The following is a 17,441-nucleotide window of genomic DNA, read 5'->3' as shown; positions in this document are numbered from 1 at the left end:
TTTTGGCAAATCTAATGAAGTTTTATTCATTGACAAGTATATTTCCTCAGATTAACTTGTGCATCTAAATGGCAGCAGTATAGAAATGATAGGCTGTAGATCTGGAGAGGACTTGGCATTTTGGATGTTTTTGAAGCTGCATCCTGTTGTTTCTGAGTCATCTCTCCATTTTAAAGGGTATTTTTGGTTGTAATCCTGTCTTGCTGGCATGTTTATGGCCTGTGACCAGGTTTATGAATTAAGACTTGTCTTTTCAAAGGCTCTGGAGTCTTCCTTAGAATGTTGTCTTTATGTCCATGCACACTAACTCCATTTGTAATTTCTGCTAATCTGACTAATGCAGATATCAACCTGACTTGTGTGTGATTCCTTGTTCCTTCTGCCATCTTGTATGAAAATCTCCTCTGTAGACAGTTGAAATAAGAAATCTTCCCTGTGATGGGCAGATTCTGCTGGGGGAGTCTCTCCAGACCCCATCCTGATGGACTCAGATGCAAAGGATTCATTTCCCTTTTGTTGGTGCCTTCTCCTCTCTGAATGCTCCTTTTGCAGCCTGGTGATATGTTGATCTTACAGAATTTCTGGCAAGCTTTCTGCCCCTGATGTATTTGAGGGATTTTATTTATTGTATCTTTTGCTTGCTAGCCTTCAGACTCTTTTTTTGGCCTGTGTGTACGCATTTAACCTTCCAGAGTTTATGAGTCTATCAATTTAGAGCTTTTTTCATCATGAATTTTGCTGAAAGATGGCCCATAATAACTTTGTTTATCCTGCTACTGAGCCAGGCTGGCTTTGAGTTTTCAAGTCCTCCTTCTTTCTAACATCTTTCTCAGTAAGTGGGTTATATTTTTAATTTTTATTTTATTTTTTTACATTCTGGATTGTTTTGCTGGAGAACTTTTTTGGGCACAAGAAATAGAGGCTCTTTTGGCTCTTTGGATATTCCTGCAAGCATGTTGAATTTGAGTACATTGCAGTGCTCTCAACTGTGGCATTTGGAATAAGTCCCATGTACTATTCAGGACCAAATCAAGAATTATCTCTTCTCTCATGGACTCCCTAATCAGTTCCTCTGTGAAAGAGTTATTATTCAAATCTTTTTCTTTAAGGAATTGCCAAGTCTGGCACCCATTCTTCCATTAAACTTTTAAATAAATAGTAAGTATAAACTTACTTTTTTGGCAGTGTACCAAAGTAATTACAGTGGAAAATTAATTCATATTCTCCTTTACTCCCATCTTCATATGGCACAGTTTGTGGTAGAAGAATATAATGTCAGAAAAAAGCAGATTTAACTTTATTTAGTCAGCCTGAAGCCTGTGCTGCCATGAAAAGACATTGTCCTGCTGGTTGGAAGCTTTGTAAAATAGCAGGGATGTGGCTAATTGTGTCCACGAGGGATGAGAGCAGTCCCAGGTCCTGCTCAGGGTTATCCAGCTGCCATCCAGCTCCTCCTCGGATGCAGCAGATTGTGTTGGCATAGAAACACCCTGCAGGGTGCCAATCCACTGCTTTGGCTGTGGGAATTCAGGAATTCCACTGTGCCTGCCTCTGGGTTCTGCCTTCAGTCACTCTGCTGCAAAGGCATTTGAGCTTCCCTTTGCCTGTCCTGTTCACACTGGGAAAACCTAAACATTTTGTTGTTTTTCCAACTAAAGAAAATACTGGGTTTTTTTTCTCCCTCCACTGCCTTTAGTTCAATACTTACATGCTATTTTTGATGCTTTCTGTGCTTTTAATTGCATGCACAAGGGCACGAGGAGCCCTGGAAGCTGGAAGTGGCTTCCAGAATAAAAAGAACCTTAGGAAAGTCCCTGCCTTTGATGAGAGAAGCCAGCTTTTCCCTTTGTGCAGCTAATGGACTTTTCTCTTTGTAGGTTAATAGATGGCACTAATATCACAGTGGAGGATGACCATATGTGGCTCATTCCCTTCTCTTTTGGAGAAGATCATCTGCTCACAATCCATTTTGATAAAACTGAAAGTATTGCAGGGCTTCGCTTTTGGAACTATAATAAATCTCCAGAGGATACCTACAGAGGGGTAAGTAAAAGAAAAGGAGCATTGCCAGCAAAAATATACAGCAGTGCATTGGAAAATTGGTACTGTGATGAATGAATATAGCTGCCTTAATGGAACGCCATAAATCTTTCTAGATTGTCTGAGGCTGAGTTTTGTGGCAGGTATAATGCATTCCTGTCTCCACAAACAGCAGATAGTAAAAAAAAAAAGCAAGAAATGCTTTAAAGAACTCTTCACAGCTGATTTTTCTAAGAGACACATACAATAGCACATATTATTTTCAGGATGTATGATTCTGAACTGGTATCCTCTCAATATCTTGTCTTTAGACCTGCTGTATGATTCTGTATTTCCTGAAATGCTGGGAATGATATGAGGGAAACTTTTCCAAAGAAATTCTGTTTAGTTCAGGTTCGGGAGGCCACTCACTCAGTACTGCCTTTTCCAGGAAGAGTCTTTTGAAATATTAACATTTAATAAATGGAAAGTTGCCACCTTCAAGCAGTTTAGCTAAATTAATTTAGCTAAATAATTTTAAATTCTAAAATAATTTTTATAATTAATTTAGCTAAATAAATTTTAATTTTTTTAATTTTAGCTAATTTAGCTGAATAATAATTTAGCTAAAATTTACATTTAATAAATGGAAAGTTGCCACCTTCAAGCAGTTTAGCTAAATTAATTTAGCTAAATAATTTTTAATTCAAAAATAATTTTTATAATTGATTTTTAATTTTTTAATTTTAGCTAATTTAGCTGAATAATAATTTAGCTGAAATTAACATAAATCCTCTCTTATTTGCAAATTGCCTGCTTTATATGTTTTTTTCCATACTAAATTGTTAGGATTTCCAATTGACACTTGATGGAGATAATTTTATACTTTTTCACTCTGAGTTTGGCTCCTTCCCCTGCTGGATTTACACATGTAATGATAACACTTGTAATGATAATTATAACTAACCAGAGGTTGCTGTTCATTGCACAGAAAGTTTAGGAATCCACCTGTCCCCAGATTTTCCACCCCAAAAAGCAACTGTTGCATTCTCAATGTCCAAATTCAGGCAATAAATAAGAACAAAATTGTTGGCATAAATTAAATTGGAGGTAGGACAAAAATGATTTTTATTAAATCCCAGCTGATGCAGAGATTTGAACAGAGGGCCCTGATTTTGTGCTCCATCATATTTGACACATGGGAGGGTTCTGGAGCATTTTGAGCATTACCTAAACATACAAATGAGGGGTTTTAGTGGCATTTATGTCCTGATTTCAGCTGGGATAGAGTTAATTTTCTTCCCAGGAGCTGTGTTTTGGATTTAGGTGATAATAATGTTGGTAACTTAGTGATATTGTAGTTGTTGCTGAGCAGTGCTTATTAAATCTCTAAAATCTAACATGGAATTTGGTCTCTGGAGGCCAAACCAAGAGAAAAAAAAAGAAGAAAGGTGTATTTTTAGCAGTTTACTTGGCTAGGTAATAAAAAGAAGTGAGTCTGATACAGGTGATTCTGATACCTGCATGAATACTGAAAGTCCCGTGAGAGTTAGTGGATACCACTTAAAGAAGGAGCCCATACCTGCAGTCTTGGAGAAGGATAAAATAAATTATTTGGAAAACAAAAGATGCAAGGTCCACTGGGCCACAGGAGAGGAGGTTTTAGGCTGTAAACCCAGAGCATCCTGACATCTGTCTCTTGAAGTATTGCTGCTCCTTGTAGGAGCCAGTCCCTGGGTGTGAGATGGGATGATTTGTTAGGCAGCTGCAGGCTGGGGGATTCTATTCACAGCTTTAGTGTGAGAGGGTAATGGCAGTGACTGTCAGAATGAAGGCTTGGGTGCTATTTGCAGCTCTGTGAAAAATCACCTTGTGAGAGCTTTGTTATGCCATTTGTAAAATGCAATATGTGACGGCTGAGTGCCTCCTCAGATGATGAGAATTACTTAGAAATGAGGGCTGTAAAGGGCACATAAATATAAGCAGCTGTGGTGTAATAGGTAAGATTCCATCTCTGACTCTCCACACTTCCCATTCACTGCGTGTTTCCGTTTAGGAAAGTGGATTTCAGTGGATTTCTCACTTCCTCTCCTTAGCCTGGCAGACTTATTCAGCTGGAAAACAGCATGCAGAAGAGTTTCTTATATGAAAAAAGATGTTTCCTTTATTTGATCCCAAGTGTATTGAAGATGAAGCCAAAAATAGTTATTTCTCCACACTTGGTAGTCTTACAAACATTCCCTCCTAGTTAATCTTCATGGAAATTAACTGAGCCCCTCCTCCAGTCTAGCACAAACTGGTACTTGGTGAGAGACCCAGGGCAGTAAATGCTGCTTGTGATGAACATTAAGTTATATTTAACAAATTAGAGAGCAAGGTGCAGTGATTAATTGTTGGAGCCTGGTTGAGTTGTTCTGCACCTGGGATTGTGCATACAGCTCCATACGGTGCTGCTGGGGGAGGGTGAAGGGGCCAGGACTCCTGCACCACCTGAATAAATGTGCCTGAATTATTCACTTTGATCTCCAGAGGTTGGATAAAAGTGTGCTCTCTCTCTGAGGTGGCCACAGCTCAATTGTGTCTGTCTGGTACAGGCACCTTTTCTTTATTCATATGCCCTGAGGTTACACACAGCACTGCTTGGCAGAGGAGTTTGTGTGATCCTGGAGAAGTCCAAGTGCCACCTGCCACAAAGATAAATAGAACTGCTGAAACACAGGCTGCTGTGAAGGCAACAGAAACACCAACATCTGCTCTGCAGAGAGCAGCAGGCTGTGGGATCTCTGGAAGGGTGCCCCAGCCAGGCTGGGCAGTCCCAGCTGCCTGAGCAGAGCATTCAGGGGCATGATGTCTCCTCAGATCCCCTGACTGAGAGCTTCCCATTCTCCTCATGTGTGTCAATATTGCTGCAGGCTCAGGGCTCAGAGGATTGTTTAGGTTGGGAAAGAGCCGTAGGGTCAGCATGTCAAACTGCAAACCTCACAGTGCCAAGGCCAGCACTGAGCCATGTCCCCACATCTACACCTCTGAAATCCTCCAGGGATGGGATCTCCACCCCTCCCCTGGGCAGCCTGTGCCAGTGCTTGAGCACTCTGGGAAGAAGGGAGGCTTCAGTTTGCTGAGATCTAGTGCCATGCAGTATTAAAGGATCTGTCAATGCCTTTTTTTTAGTATTTTTCCCCCCAAATCCTCACCTCTGTCATCCCCATCAATGTCAGTGATGACATGGACACTATGGATTGCAGCTTTCTTTTGCCAAAGGAAGTCATACTGTAGAGGAATGAAATAAATACAGCTAAGTGAAATTATTCCAGTCTCTGAAGTGAATAGAATTATTTGCAATTATTTTAAGAAGTCTTGTAATGTAATATGAGATAATCTGATGTTTTGCTCTTTTAAACCAGGCTAAGGTGGTGCATGTGGTGCTGGATGGGCACAGCATCTCCCCCCTGGAGGGCTTCCTCGTCCGCAAGGGACCAGGCAACTGCCACTTTGACTTTGCTCAAGAAATTCTCTTTCTTGACTATCTCCAGCCCCAGGCAGCTCCTAAAGCACACAGGAGGTAAACCAGGATGTCTTTGTTGTCTGAACCACAGGATTTCTCTTCACTGTTGCAGTGTAATTTCACATTCCCTGTTGGAACTGCCTGTGTGAGGCTCCTGGATGAAAACATGGAGCACTTGGAGCAGAGCTTCACTCGGTTTTAACCCTGACCAAATTGCTCTGAGCTCTAAGTCTGGTCCAGCATTACAGCTGCAGGTGTTGGGGTGGTGTCTGTGGAGATTTAATTCTTTGGGTTTGTTCTCTTCTTTTCTGAATGAGCCAAGGGTACATAAAAACTGTTTTTCCTTGTTTTTTGTTTTTTTTTCCAGGAATGCTTCAAGAACACTGGAACAAGCCAGTATGGACTATGAAGCACCATTAATGCCCTGTGGTTGTATCCTTCCCTGTCATCTGGAATATTTTAGAGTTACATACCATGGTTAGGAGTCCTGAGCTTTATAAATCCAACAATTTTGTGTGCTTTAAGGTATTAACCAGATACCAAGAATATGAGAAAGGCTTCCATAAATATGGCTTAAGAATAAATCAGTGAAATATCATATGAGTATGTGGCCTGTTCTCAGATCCTCTGGTAGCTTTTTCTCCTGAACTGCAAATAAGAGTGTCTGACATCCTGGGCTGCACAACAATTTTTCAAACTGCAGATTAAATTGCCTGTTAAAACAAAGCTTCTGTACTGATATTTTCCTTAACAGACTTTTGCTTTTTAGTTATTTTCCAGTTCCAGCTGCTGACGAGTTGGGGTGATCCCTACTACATTGGTTTGAATGGGCTGGAGCTGTTCAATGATCAGGGAGAGCAAATCTTACTGACTGAAAACAGTATCCTTTGCACACCAAGCACCCCTGGCCCTGCTGGTGCACTTTACTCCCTGGCAAATTGCCACAGGGCTGAACTTGGCTTCTCTTTCTCTGTGTTTTGGTGATGAATCTCTTTTCCATATGTTTTTGTGGATTCTGTGTATTTCCAGAATGAGTGGGATGCACCAACAAAGCAGGACAAAGTTAGAGAAGGGAAGGCTTAAGAAGTGTGTGGTGTTTTCTGCTCTTGATATTTCTTCTGTGGTGGGGAAGGACCAGAAAGTTTGCTGAGCTATACATTCATAAGAAAAGACTGAATTCAGTGCTTTTTTTCTTTTTTTTTTCTTTCTTTCTTTTTTTTTTTTTTTTTTTAATGGAATCTTTCATTGTGCCTCAAGAAAGAAATTTTTCATAACTCTTGTTCTGGAGATTTAGGCTGTTGTAGACACCCAATGCAGTGATGAAAATCAGGGCTGAGAGTTTGAATTTGATTCAGTGTTCCCTGGATATCCAACAGAGGGAATGAGAGGTGTATTGGGAAGATTGATGTTCATTAGGATTGCACTTTGTGCTCTGTACCAGCTAAAGTCTTCTAAGAGCTTCATACCCAACATACAGCTAACATAGTTCAGGTACATGGAAGGAACATTTATTAGCCTCCTGGAAAGAATAAATAGCACAAATGCTGCAGGATTTGTTTGTCTCTAAGGATCCTCACTGCCTAATAAATAGGGAATTCCATGAAATAAAGGCTTTTCCCCAAGTGCTGTTTTGATTTTTATCTTGTATGAGACGCCCTGACCTTGAAACATTTATAATGGACAAGAAACATTTTGAAATTGAGAAATGGTTACAAATTTTCTTTAGGAACAAGGATCTTTAACTGACCTGGTTCAGCTCTACAGTGCAAAACAGTGGCAGGTAAAGAACCCTCAGCTCCTTTTGAACGATCAGCTCTCCTGCCTGTGCAGTTGTGTAGGGATGTATTAGGATCCCAAAAGAGCATATTTGTCTTAGTGCAATGTTTAATGTGATAATTCACAACTGAATCAAGCTTTTCTTAAACACTTGAGGCATTGCTGTGTCATTCCTTCAATTCTTTATGAATACTTACAGACTTTTACAAAGCAGGACAGGAGGAAATTAATGTCCCTCAAACTGGATTGCTCAGGATTCATAATTCTGAAGCCAGTGCCATCCATCCATATTTTTTCCATGTCTTTAACATTCATATATGTTTTTAATGTAAATGTTCTCTTACAGAGAAAATCTGGTTGCCTGTTCAATGGGGGTTTAATCTTTCCCTTTCAAAGAAATGAAAAAAGATTTTATTACAGTTACTGATTTTTACCACAGACCTTGAGAAACTCAAGCAAAACCTAGTCTGACTGATGACTGCCTCCTGCATAGACACTCTTCTTGAGATAGGTTTTATATGAGGAATTTGCACAAGTTTATGATAAAAATATGGGACTTTGTCACCAAAAAGCTGGGAAGTGCCTCTTCCTGCTAATGGGAGTTTATTGGTGAACTCATAAGTACATATTTGAGAATAAATTAAATGCAGCTAGTTACTTGATTCCTATTTTAAAAGTAAATTGGAATGCCAGAATATCTAAGGGTTGTCCTGCTTTTAAATATGTGCTCCAAGTTCCTTAGCTCTGCAGTCCTGGGAGTTCTGCTGTAGTGATGGAAACTCATTCAAAGAGTTTGGGAACAGCACAGACTTTTAAATCTGGTGTTTCTAAAATATCCATTTTTAGGTTATTTATGCTTAAAAGTTTTTTTTCAGATATTGCTGCTTTTCCAGATAGTGTCAACATTTTAGATGATGTATCTGGAGACATCCGGACTCCAGACAAGCTGATTGACAGAGTGAATGACACCACTGATGGCAGGCACATGTGGCTGGCACCAGTTCTTCCTGGTTTGGTACATTTTCCCTTTCCATTCTGTTCTAGTCATGTGTGGGGATGGAACTGCAAGCATGGAAGCAAAAAGGAAGCATATAGAATTCAGAGCTAAATTTGATTTTAGTAACAGATGCTAAATCATGCTTTTTAGAAGTTGTTTTTATTGCAGCCTCTCTGCACAGCACAGGCAGCAGCAATGGAGGTTCCCAGGTTTGTCATTTCCTCTTTCCATGGGACAACAGCAGAAGATTTTCCAGAGATGGTTTTTGGGTCACTGTGACAAAGATACTGATGAAGGAGTTCTGTGCAATAAACACCTTTCTGGTGCTTTTCAGCTCATTTTTACAAAATACAATGAATGTTGTTCAAGCAGTGAGAAGTTCTTTTTTAATCTCATTATCTATGTTAAGTTCAAATTTGTAGATTAGGGATGGCAGACTTAGTATTTCATGTCCTAAGGCCACAGATGATTCAGCCTTTTTAAAAGTCTCATGTTTAATAGCTGGGATATCAAAAATCTAAACAGGAAAAGTAGATAAACTTAGATGATTTCTGACTTTGTTTTGGGAAAGGACATTTTTTGGGGCCTGTAATGGACATAATTAAGGTGGTTTTATTTCTTATAACAAAATGGATTTAGAAAGAAATGAAAGTAAACATGACATGTGGTAAGTTATCACTTACTGTGTTGGTGAACTCCTCACTCCAGATGTTGCAGTTATTAATTAGAATATTAAAAGTAAGAAATTGTTAATTTATATCATGATGTGTTGTAATGAAGGGCTATAATTAAGGTAAAGCTTTTAAGTATACTTGGGAATAGTGAGTGCTTGCATTTCCTGGGGAAGTGGAAGGTCTGTGTGAGGCTGGAGGCTCCTGCTGTGCACATCCCAGATCTTGAATCCTGGCAATTTGATGGGATGCTCAGATGTCTCTTATAACAGGATGACTGATTGATTTGACAACCATCTGAGTGTGCTCATGTCCTTACAAAAGACATGCTTGCAGAGGCTCTTTCACTTGGGAAAAAGGAAAATAACAAGCTCTGGAATTCTCTCTCTTTGTGTTGTTCTGCCTGACACCAAAGTACTGCAGAAGAGCACAAAATACCAGTATTAAAGGGTAAATTGATAATGTGTGAAATGCAGGAGGCAGAAGCCATTTAATGGTGTTTTCTGTCCTTGAACTGTAGCAAATTACACCTCTGTAAGATCCACAGAGTCCTTTTCCCTCCTCCCTCTCCCTGGGTTGGTTGTTGAGCTGCAAGGTGCTGGATGGAGCAATCAGCTATTGATGCTCAGCCTCTGGAGCTGGGCTGAACCAGAGCTGTGATTGCTCCCATCCTCAGTGCAGGCTGCCTGGAAAGCTGCTTTAACTCTTTGATGTGTTAGAAGCTTCAAAAGCTTGAAGGGAATTGGTATTATAGCCTTTCTTTTCCTTCCTAAATGGCTTTTCCTTTTTAATTCTGAAAGTGGTTTCCTGTTTTTCACATTCATTACTTACATAAGCAGAATTTGAATTGTTTGTTCTCCTGTAACTGATTGTCATTTTTATTCCTTTGTTTGAATGGATTTTTAATCAAATATATCATTTGCTGTGGGATTAACAGTTGTTGTTGGAGACAATGCTCCAGTTGTCTCATGGAAAATCACAGATGCAAACATTTCTATTGATCCAATCTACCTTTCTTTCTTCAGTAAAAAACCCCAAAAAACCCAGCATAATGATTTAATATAACCTACACTATCTTCTCTAGTACATCAAAGGATTAAAACTTCAGAGGATGCTAAAGATGAAGCTTAAGATATGTTGATCTGAAATTGATATAGTGGCTCATAAAAGGAAAAGCATGGAATTAACTGTAACAGGCAAGATTGGTTTCCTGCCTGCCTAATCTTTGGTCTTAACATCTTGACATTAACGTCACTGAAAGGCAGATGAATAATACCTCCAGCAGTAATTGTTTAGCAAGCATCTGGAGGATTGTCTCTAAATTCCTGGTAGTATAATTCACACAAAAAAATGCAAAATTTCTGCAATAGCTTGCAGGGCATACAGGGGAGATTTTAGTCTTGCAAATGGAAAAGTGGATTCCATTCATATTTGGTAGAAAGTGATGGAATGGAATGGAATAGAATAATGGATTCATAGAGTGGTTTGGCTTGGAAGGGAAATTAAAAATAATTTAGTTGGCAGGGACACGTTCCACTATCCCAGGCTGCTCCCAGCCCTGCCCAGCCTGGCCTTGGGCACTGCCAGGGATCCAGGGGCAGCCACAGCTGCTCTGGGCACCCTGTGCCAGGGCCTGCCCACCCTCACAGGGAACAATTCCCTCTCAGTGTCCCATCCATCCCTGCCCTCTGGCAGTGGGAAGCCATTCCCCCTTATCCTGGCACTCCATTCCTTGGAAATTGTCTCTCCGTGCAGAATAGAACAGAACAGAAGAGGCACCAGCTTGTCTTACCCCTAAGGCCATGTCTGTATTTGGTTTATGAAATACTCATTGAAAGTGTCTCTCTCCCCTTCCTCCAATTTCCAGGCAGTCCTGGATGACAAGAATGCTCCAGATCTCATCTTCTGTGCTTTTGAGAGCAGCTGTGGGGTACAGCCAACATCTGGGAATTATCAGCAGGGATGATAGCTGAACTTCCATCCTCAGCATCAGTTATCTCTCCTCCAGCTATATTTCTTTAAAAATGAACCTCTTTTGATGTAACATGCATGAGAATTCAATTTCTTTGGGGACTTTGTGCTGTTAAATATAAATTAATTCTCTTTTGCAGGTGAATAGGGTATATGTCATTTTTGATGTACCTACCACTGTGTCAATGATCAAGTTATGGAATTATGCCAAGACACCTCAGAGAGGTGTGAAGGAGTTTGGTGTAAGTAATTTTCCTGTGCATTTTGTATGTCCTGGTGAGTCAGCTGCCTCCATTCTGAATGTGTTCTCACAGTTTGTTGAAGTGTGATTCCATGGAATCTCAAAGGATGGGATTCATCTCATTTAACTCTGCATTTAATATTAAAATGACTAATCTATGCCAGTCATCTGTCCTCCCTTTTTTTTGTCCAGGGAAGGAAAACTTTATGTGATTTTTCTCTTAGATAATTGTCTTAAGACAGGATAACACTTGCCTTTTTCCACTGACTGTAGAGTAGGCCTGGAAGAGTAGTTTGAACTACAAACCCAAGTTTTAGACAGCTGAAGTGAGGTGAGATTCATTAATTCCCAGATTTAAGAGTGATTCACTCCAATGAATAGAAAAGGCAATTATGTAAAACACGAAATACATTTTTAATTACCTACTTGAAAGCTGCATTAAAAAACATCAGTGACAAGATAAAAAACTTAGAGAGGAAAAAAAAAAACCAAACTCCAGCAGCAAATAGAGAGAAATGGAAGTTTTAAGGGACAAAAGCTAAATTAATGAAACAAATAGGGCAAAATGCTTTTTCGAGACAACAGCTGAAAGCAAGGCCTGATTTCTTGATGGAATTTTGGTTTATTTCTTCAATGTTTGTAGCTTCTGGTGGATGATCTGCTGGTGTACAATGGGATTCTGGACATGGTGAGCCATGTGGTGTCTGGCATCCTCCCCACGTGTGACCCTGTGGTGCCCTACCACACCATCCTGTTCACGGATGATGAGAGGATTTGCCACCAGGAGAGGAGAACTGTTATCAGGTATGGGACTGGGTCTGCCTTGGGACAAAGAATTTAGCCTTTAAAAACTGGTTTGATGTGACTGATGTCAGCAGTGTGTGTATTGCTGAGGAAAATCCCCTCCAGAGCATCCCTGGCCTCACTTATGGAGGGATAACAAGATTTTTAGATATGAGGACCAAATTACCAGCTTTGTTTGCAAGCATCTTTTAGCACTTCCTGGTGTTCATGATTTATATTTACATCTGTTTTCATGAAAGCCTGTAAACACAAAATTAAAAAGTTGGGCTTCCTTAGAGAAGGATTAATAAATCCCAATGTTATTACATTAGAGGGAGAAAAAATAGAAAGTTCATGAAAAAACCAAGCATCAAAATTAAAGAAAAAAAAAACTTCTCTGATTTGACACAAATGCTAATTAAGAAGCCAGAATTCTACTATTTTATAAACAGTCTAAAATAATGAACTTCTAAAATGAGAAATAAATTGCATTTGGGGGAATGATGATTTAAAACCACTAAGTTGGCAATCTCATGGAGAATGTGATGAAATGCAGTGAAAAATGCACTTACATTTAGAAGGTCAGGATTGGTAGGATCTAAAAAACAGTCCCTGGCAAGGAAAGTAAAGATTTGAAAGAATAATTTATTTTAAATGGGATTGAAAAGTGAAAAAATGAAAGCTTATAGAAATGAACACTTTCTTACATGTTGGACAGCTGACAAATAGAGTGTTTTGCACATGCATCACTTGGAAAAAAAGGCAAGTTTTGCATTGATAAATGGTGTGTGATCCCCCAGAAGGATATTCAAACATTTAGAAATAAGCAGAAGGAACATGAGAAGCTCTGAATAAAGACAGAAGTTCACATTTGCCTGCAGGGTTTGTTTTCTTGTGTTTCCCTGAAGCATTGGCTGTTGGCCACTGCTCCTGCCAGAGGTTAAATAAATGATTATTGTTTGGATGTGTTGTGTTGGACCTGTGTTTTTGTAAGAGTTGCTGTGTTGTCATGGTAAAACTTGGAGGTGAACAATTTCTCAAAGTGAAAAAGTCACTGAAATGAAAATGCCTAGAGGAAATGAAAGTTTTGAGAAAATTTTCAGTGGGATAGAAAAAGCAGGAGGATGGGAAACAGACCTTTACTTTCCTCAGCTTCAGATCCTTCTATGAGTAAAATATTTTTACTGAAACCAGGGAATCACAGATCTTTTTTACATAACTTCCTTTGCACATATTTATAAGACATATGTCCTTTGATGTACTTTAAAGAGGAGTTTTTGGGGTCACAGACACTGCTTGGTCTCTTTTCCAGCTGAGCCTCTTCTCCTCCAGACTCCTGGGCAGGAATTTTCTTGCTCTTTCTTCCAGCGTGGTCTGCAATCATATTTTCTCTTTTTTTCCACCTCCCACCCTGCTAAAATACAGGGTACTCCAGCAGCAATGGAAGACATGCTGGATAATATCCCTTCATTTTCAAAATGCTCTGGAGCTTTTGGATACTGTTTGTGATGTTGGCCTGTTCTCTTTCACATGGCACTGTTCAGGATTTTATGAACCTGAACTTGAGTCTGATATCATCATCAATAGTTTAAGTTTTGGTTTGCTTCAGTATTGGCTCTTCTGCTTCACTCTGACAGTTTGAGGGACATTAGGTTTTTCTTCAGAAATAGAAACCCATTTTGTGCAGTATTTGGAGAGAAAATAAAAAATACACTTCCTTTATTGCAGAGGCACAAATGGTTTTTTATGGTCTGCGTGAAAAGGAGATTTTATTCGTGATGTTTTCCTTACCTTTCAATTCAGCTCATGTTTTTTCCTGTAATTTGTTTATTTTAATTTACCTTTGAAATTATTACTTTTTTCCCCAAAAAGAAATGGTTAAAATTTTGCAAGCAAAAAAAGCCTGCAAGCTTTTAAAAAGCCTGCAAGCAAAACTTGTCACAGTAAATGAATTTTGTTTAGTTCAGAAAAGTTTCAGTGCTCTTTCAGAATTAGAAAGCAGTGTGGAAGCTCCATATGAGGATTTTTATACTCCCTTTGTGCTCTGATTTAAAATCTCACTTTGCTTTGTGGTTCAAGCTGTGTAGGCAGGCTGGAAAATTGTAGAGTGAATATGATATTTATATTTGAATGTGTGCCTGAATGAATGCCACTAATTAAAACTGGCAGGAAATCCTTCAGGTGGATGAGGACAGGATAATTCCTGTGTGGGTAATCCTGTGTGCTGTGGCTGTGCTGTGGAGCTGTTGAGCTTGCAGGACTCCAAACATCCCTTCTTTGGTATCCTTGTCCATAATTTTTATTCATAATAACTCTCATAATTTTCCCCAATGTTGATGATTTTGGCCCTTGTGCTGATTTCAATCTTTTCAGCAATCATGTGGGGGATCAGGATGTACGAATGATGAATGAAAATGAGATTGTCACCAGCAGCAAAAAGAAACAAGTTGTGGCTGATCCGGGTGAGTTCTGCCTTCCACATTTTTCTTCTGCTCAATTCCTGCAGACACAGTGTGGATAATGAGCATTGTTACAGCCCTAAACTGGGAAAAGTGGGAAGTCTTAATGTATATTTAGCTCTGCTTTTTCTGTCATAAAAAGACAAACTGCAAATCTCATCATCTGGTGGGTTTCTGCTCTGTATCTAAATCTGAAATGGGATGATGTGGTTGTGGCTCACAGCAGCACAACTGCAGAAATCTTCAGCAAAGAAACTGGCTGAAGATAAATTGAAAATGGCTGTTAATTGTGCAGGTTCATTGATAGCTTTTGGAATAAAAAGCTCTTTGCATCCCCACTGGCCTTTTAAGCAGCTTCAGAGATGGTTCAGATGTGTCTGAGAATCTGCTTGTGGCTCTTGAGCAGACCCAGAATCACAGTGAGTGTAACAAGGGGGGAACCCTGTTGACTTTGTTCCTCCCACTGTCTTTCTGGTTGGTCTTTTTGCTTACCAAGTGATAATTAAAAAGACAACCTCTCTTTTTTTCCCAAGGAGAAAGACTAGATTGTATTTATAGTCTGAAGAGTACCAGTCATTCATTGTAAATTACTCAGAATAGCTCCCTAAATACATCTCAAATTCTCAGCCAAGCTGGTATATTCATGATTGGTTTTCCCTCCTGAGCATGACACTTTCTCCAATTAGTTCTCTAGAAAGTGTTACAGATATTATTTGATGGCTTTTAATAACAGTTCTGTAGGAGAAGGATTTGAAATGCCATTGCCTGTGAAAAAATGGCTTGAAAGTTATTATATTTAACAATACTTGTCAAAAGTATCCTGGACATCTCTGTCCCCACTGGAGTGGCATCCTGGCTTCCAGAGCAGACCTGTCCAGTGAAGAACAGCTGTCTTTGCCATGGCCATCACAGCTTTGCCAGCTCTGAGGACATAGAACCCCTGAAGTCACCAGCTGAGGGTGCCTGTTTCCCCCTGCCCCATGTCCCCTCTGAGTCCTGGCTGGTATCAGCCACAGAGGGTGTTGATAACACATTTATGGAATTATTTGGGTTGGAGGAGATCTCAGGGGGTTCCCTTCCTGGGGGAGGGTCCAGCCTCCTACTCAGCACAGTGCCAACCCTGGATTCAGAGCAGCTTGCACAGGAAAGGAATTCCATGGGGCTGAAAAAGCTGGCAGCACTCAGTGTCACAAACATCACTGAGAAGGGCAGCTCTGCTTCATTCTGGGGTGGAAGGAGAAATGGGCATTTTTGTTCCTCATTTTACTCCATGTTATTTTATTCCATGTCATTTTACTGCACTGTTAGTCCTAAAGCTGCCCTTCATCTTCCTCAACAGCTCTGCGCCCCAAAACCTGCATCAATGAGAAAGGACAGCAGAGGAGGAAAAGATAACAAGGAAAGTCCTGGATGCATCCAGCCCTAAGAACTGCACTCCAACTCTCCAAAATCTGCATATCCAAATGGAAGATTTTCTATGTCTGCTGCTGCTGAACCACCTCCTCTTGTGAGAGGCAGTTTTATTTGCTACAGGAATTTTTTTCAGAATGAAATCTGAAGCATGAATTCAGTTTCCTGGGGTTTTTTTTTTTGGTCATGATCTGTCTGAATTTTCCCCCTTATCTCTTAATTGAAAATCCAGGGAAGAAGGAACATAAAGGAGAGAGTGAGAACCTTTCTGCTGACAACTGTTCTGCCAAGCACTGAGAACTTGGGTTAAGCAGGATTGCCCACAGGTTTTTTAGATTATTTCTAAAGCTTTTATTCCTAAATCCTAGCTGGATGAGCACGAAGATCCTCACTGGAAGGAGGTGTTGCTTTATTTCTGATGCCTGTAAATAGTTCTCAGGGAAATGCACTTATTAGAGGAAATACTCTTTAGCTGTCTGTCTCTGGGCATGTTTTGGTGCCAGGGCTGTCTGCAGGAGCTGCCACTGTTTCTGACACCTAGACAGGTTCCACTGGGCTTGCAGAAATGTGATGGATGCTTTTAGGAAGTAGAGATCAGGAAGTGGCTTTATCAAGGTTTAATAAGTGCATTTCAGCTGTCACCTTTTCATGTTTTGCAGTGAAATAATTATTTCCTTCATCATTTCACTACCATGGAAAAATCAAGTGAGGTGTTTTGCCTGGAGTGCCATTGACAGGCGCTCTGCACATCCTTCAGAGTTCTCCTACTACAGAGCAATGTTTTTTCCTCCTATTTTACCTGAATTTTTATGAACAAGGAGGCCATGCCTCTGTGCTGCACTAGCCAGATGTTGCCAGCAACAGATCATCACTTCTGAGAAATGGTAAATGCCTTTTAATTAGCTGAAGGTAAGGAGAGAAGTGCATTTTTAAACAAAAATACCCTGCACATGTAGTCATTTAAATAAAAACTCTAACCAAGTAAAAATGCTGCAGGATTTGCTATGCAAATGTACTGTTCCCTGAAAACTTGCTGTTTGTGACAACCTGTAAATCTCTTCCATGGATTCTCATTTAGAACTTGCTCATTGCTGTGATTCTGTGATTGTTTCCAGAGAGAGTTGAATGCTGAAGTCAGGATGTGCTTTTACACATAAACCAGAGATAGTGGTGCAACTCAATTTGGAATCAAACTGTGCTGCTTCCCTTTCTGCCCTGTCAGGAGTGTAATATCTTGTATATTTGCTTATTAAAACTTCACTGCTGTTGCCTGAGCTGAAAGGACACAAGATACCAATGCATTTCCCAGGTTTCTGTGTACTGATGGAGCAAAAGAATTTATTTTGTACTCAATACAAACTACTTTACTTTTAAATGTAAAATAGTGTGTGTGAGTGCACTGTACTTTGTTTAAGGGCTCTTCCCAAGCTGCACTGACTAAAGAACCCTCTTGTTCTGAGAACTCTCCCCTCATTTGTTTCTGGTGTATTTCTACCAAAAAACAAGTGCTAATTTTTGCCCCAAATCATTTAACAGGCAACTCCAAATGAAAAAGAGGAGGAGCTGAGAGGAGGGGTACTGGAAGGGCTCAGAACAGATATAAATGTCT

At 39.9% G+C, this 17,441-nt stretch overlaps 1 protein-coding gene across 10 annotated transcripts in view; it reads left to right on the top strand.

The window, feature by feature from the left end:
* Positions 1–17,010, top strand: part of KATNIP (katanin interacting protein) — a 56,536-nt gene extending 39,526 nt beyond the window's left edge. For 7 of the 10 annotated variants that reach the window (XM_063171152.1, XM_063171155.1, XM_063171156.1 and 4 more), the window contains 10 exons: positions 1,878–2,043; positions 5,424–5,581; positions 5,892–5,956; positions 6,294–6,404; positions 7,281–7,304; positions 8,176–8,315; positions 11,080–11,181; positions 11,824–11,984; positions 14,337–14,425; positions 15,762–17,010. In XM_063171152.1, the coding sequence (XP_063027222.1) occupies positions 1,878–2,043; positions 5,424–5,581; positions 5,892–5,956; positions 6,294–6,404; positions 7,281–7,304; positions 8,176–8,315; positions 11,080–11,181; positions 11,824–11,984; positions 14,337–14,425; positions 15,762–15,817 (1,072 nt within the window). In that variant the 3' untranslated portion in view covers positions 15,818–17,010. The remainder of the gene's footprint in view (positions 1–1,877; positions 2,044–5,423; positions 5,582–5,891; positions 5,957–6,293; positions 6,405–7,280; positions 7,305–8,175; positions 8,316–11,079; positions 11,182–11,823; positions 11,985–14,336; positions 14,426–15,761) is intronic. The other 3 variants (XM_063171160.1, XM_063171159.1, XM_063171157.1) reach the window with 1 other exon arrangement.
* The last annotated feature ends 431 nt before the right edge of the window (positions 17,011–17,441 follow it).

This window comes from Melospiza melodia, chromosome 18 (assembly GCF_035770615.1).
Source record: "Melospiza melodia melodia isolate bMelMel2 chromosome 18, bMelMel2.pri, whole genome shotgun sequence".
Lineage (NCBI taxonomy): Eukaryota > Metazoa > Chordata > Aves > Passeriformes > Passerellidae > Melospiza > Melospiza melodia.
Note: the sequence above shows the minus strand (reverse complement) of the source record. Positions and strands in the feature narration are given on the sequence as shown.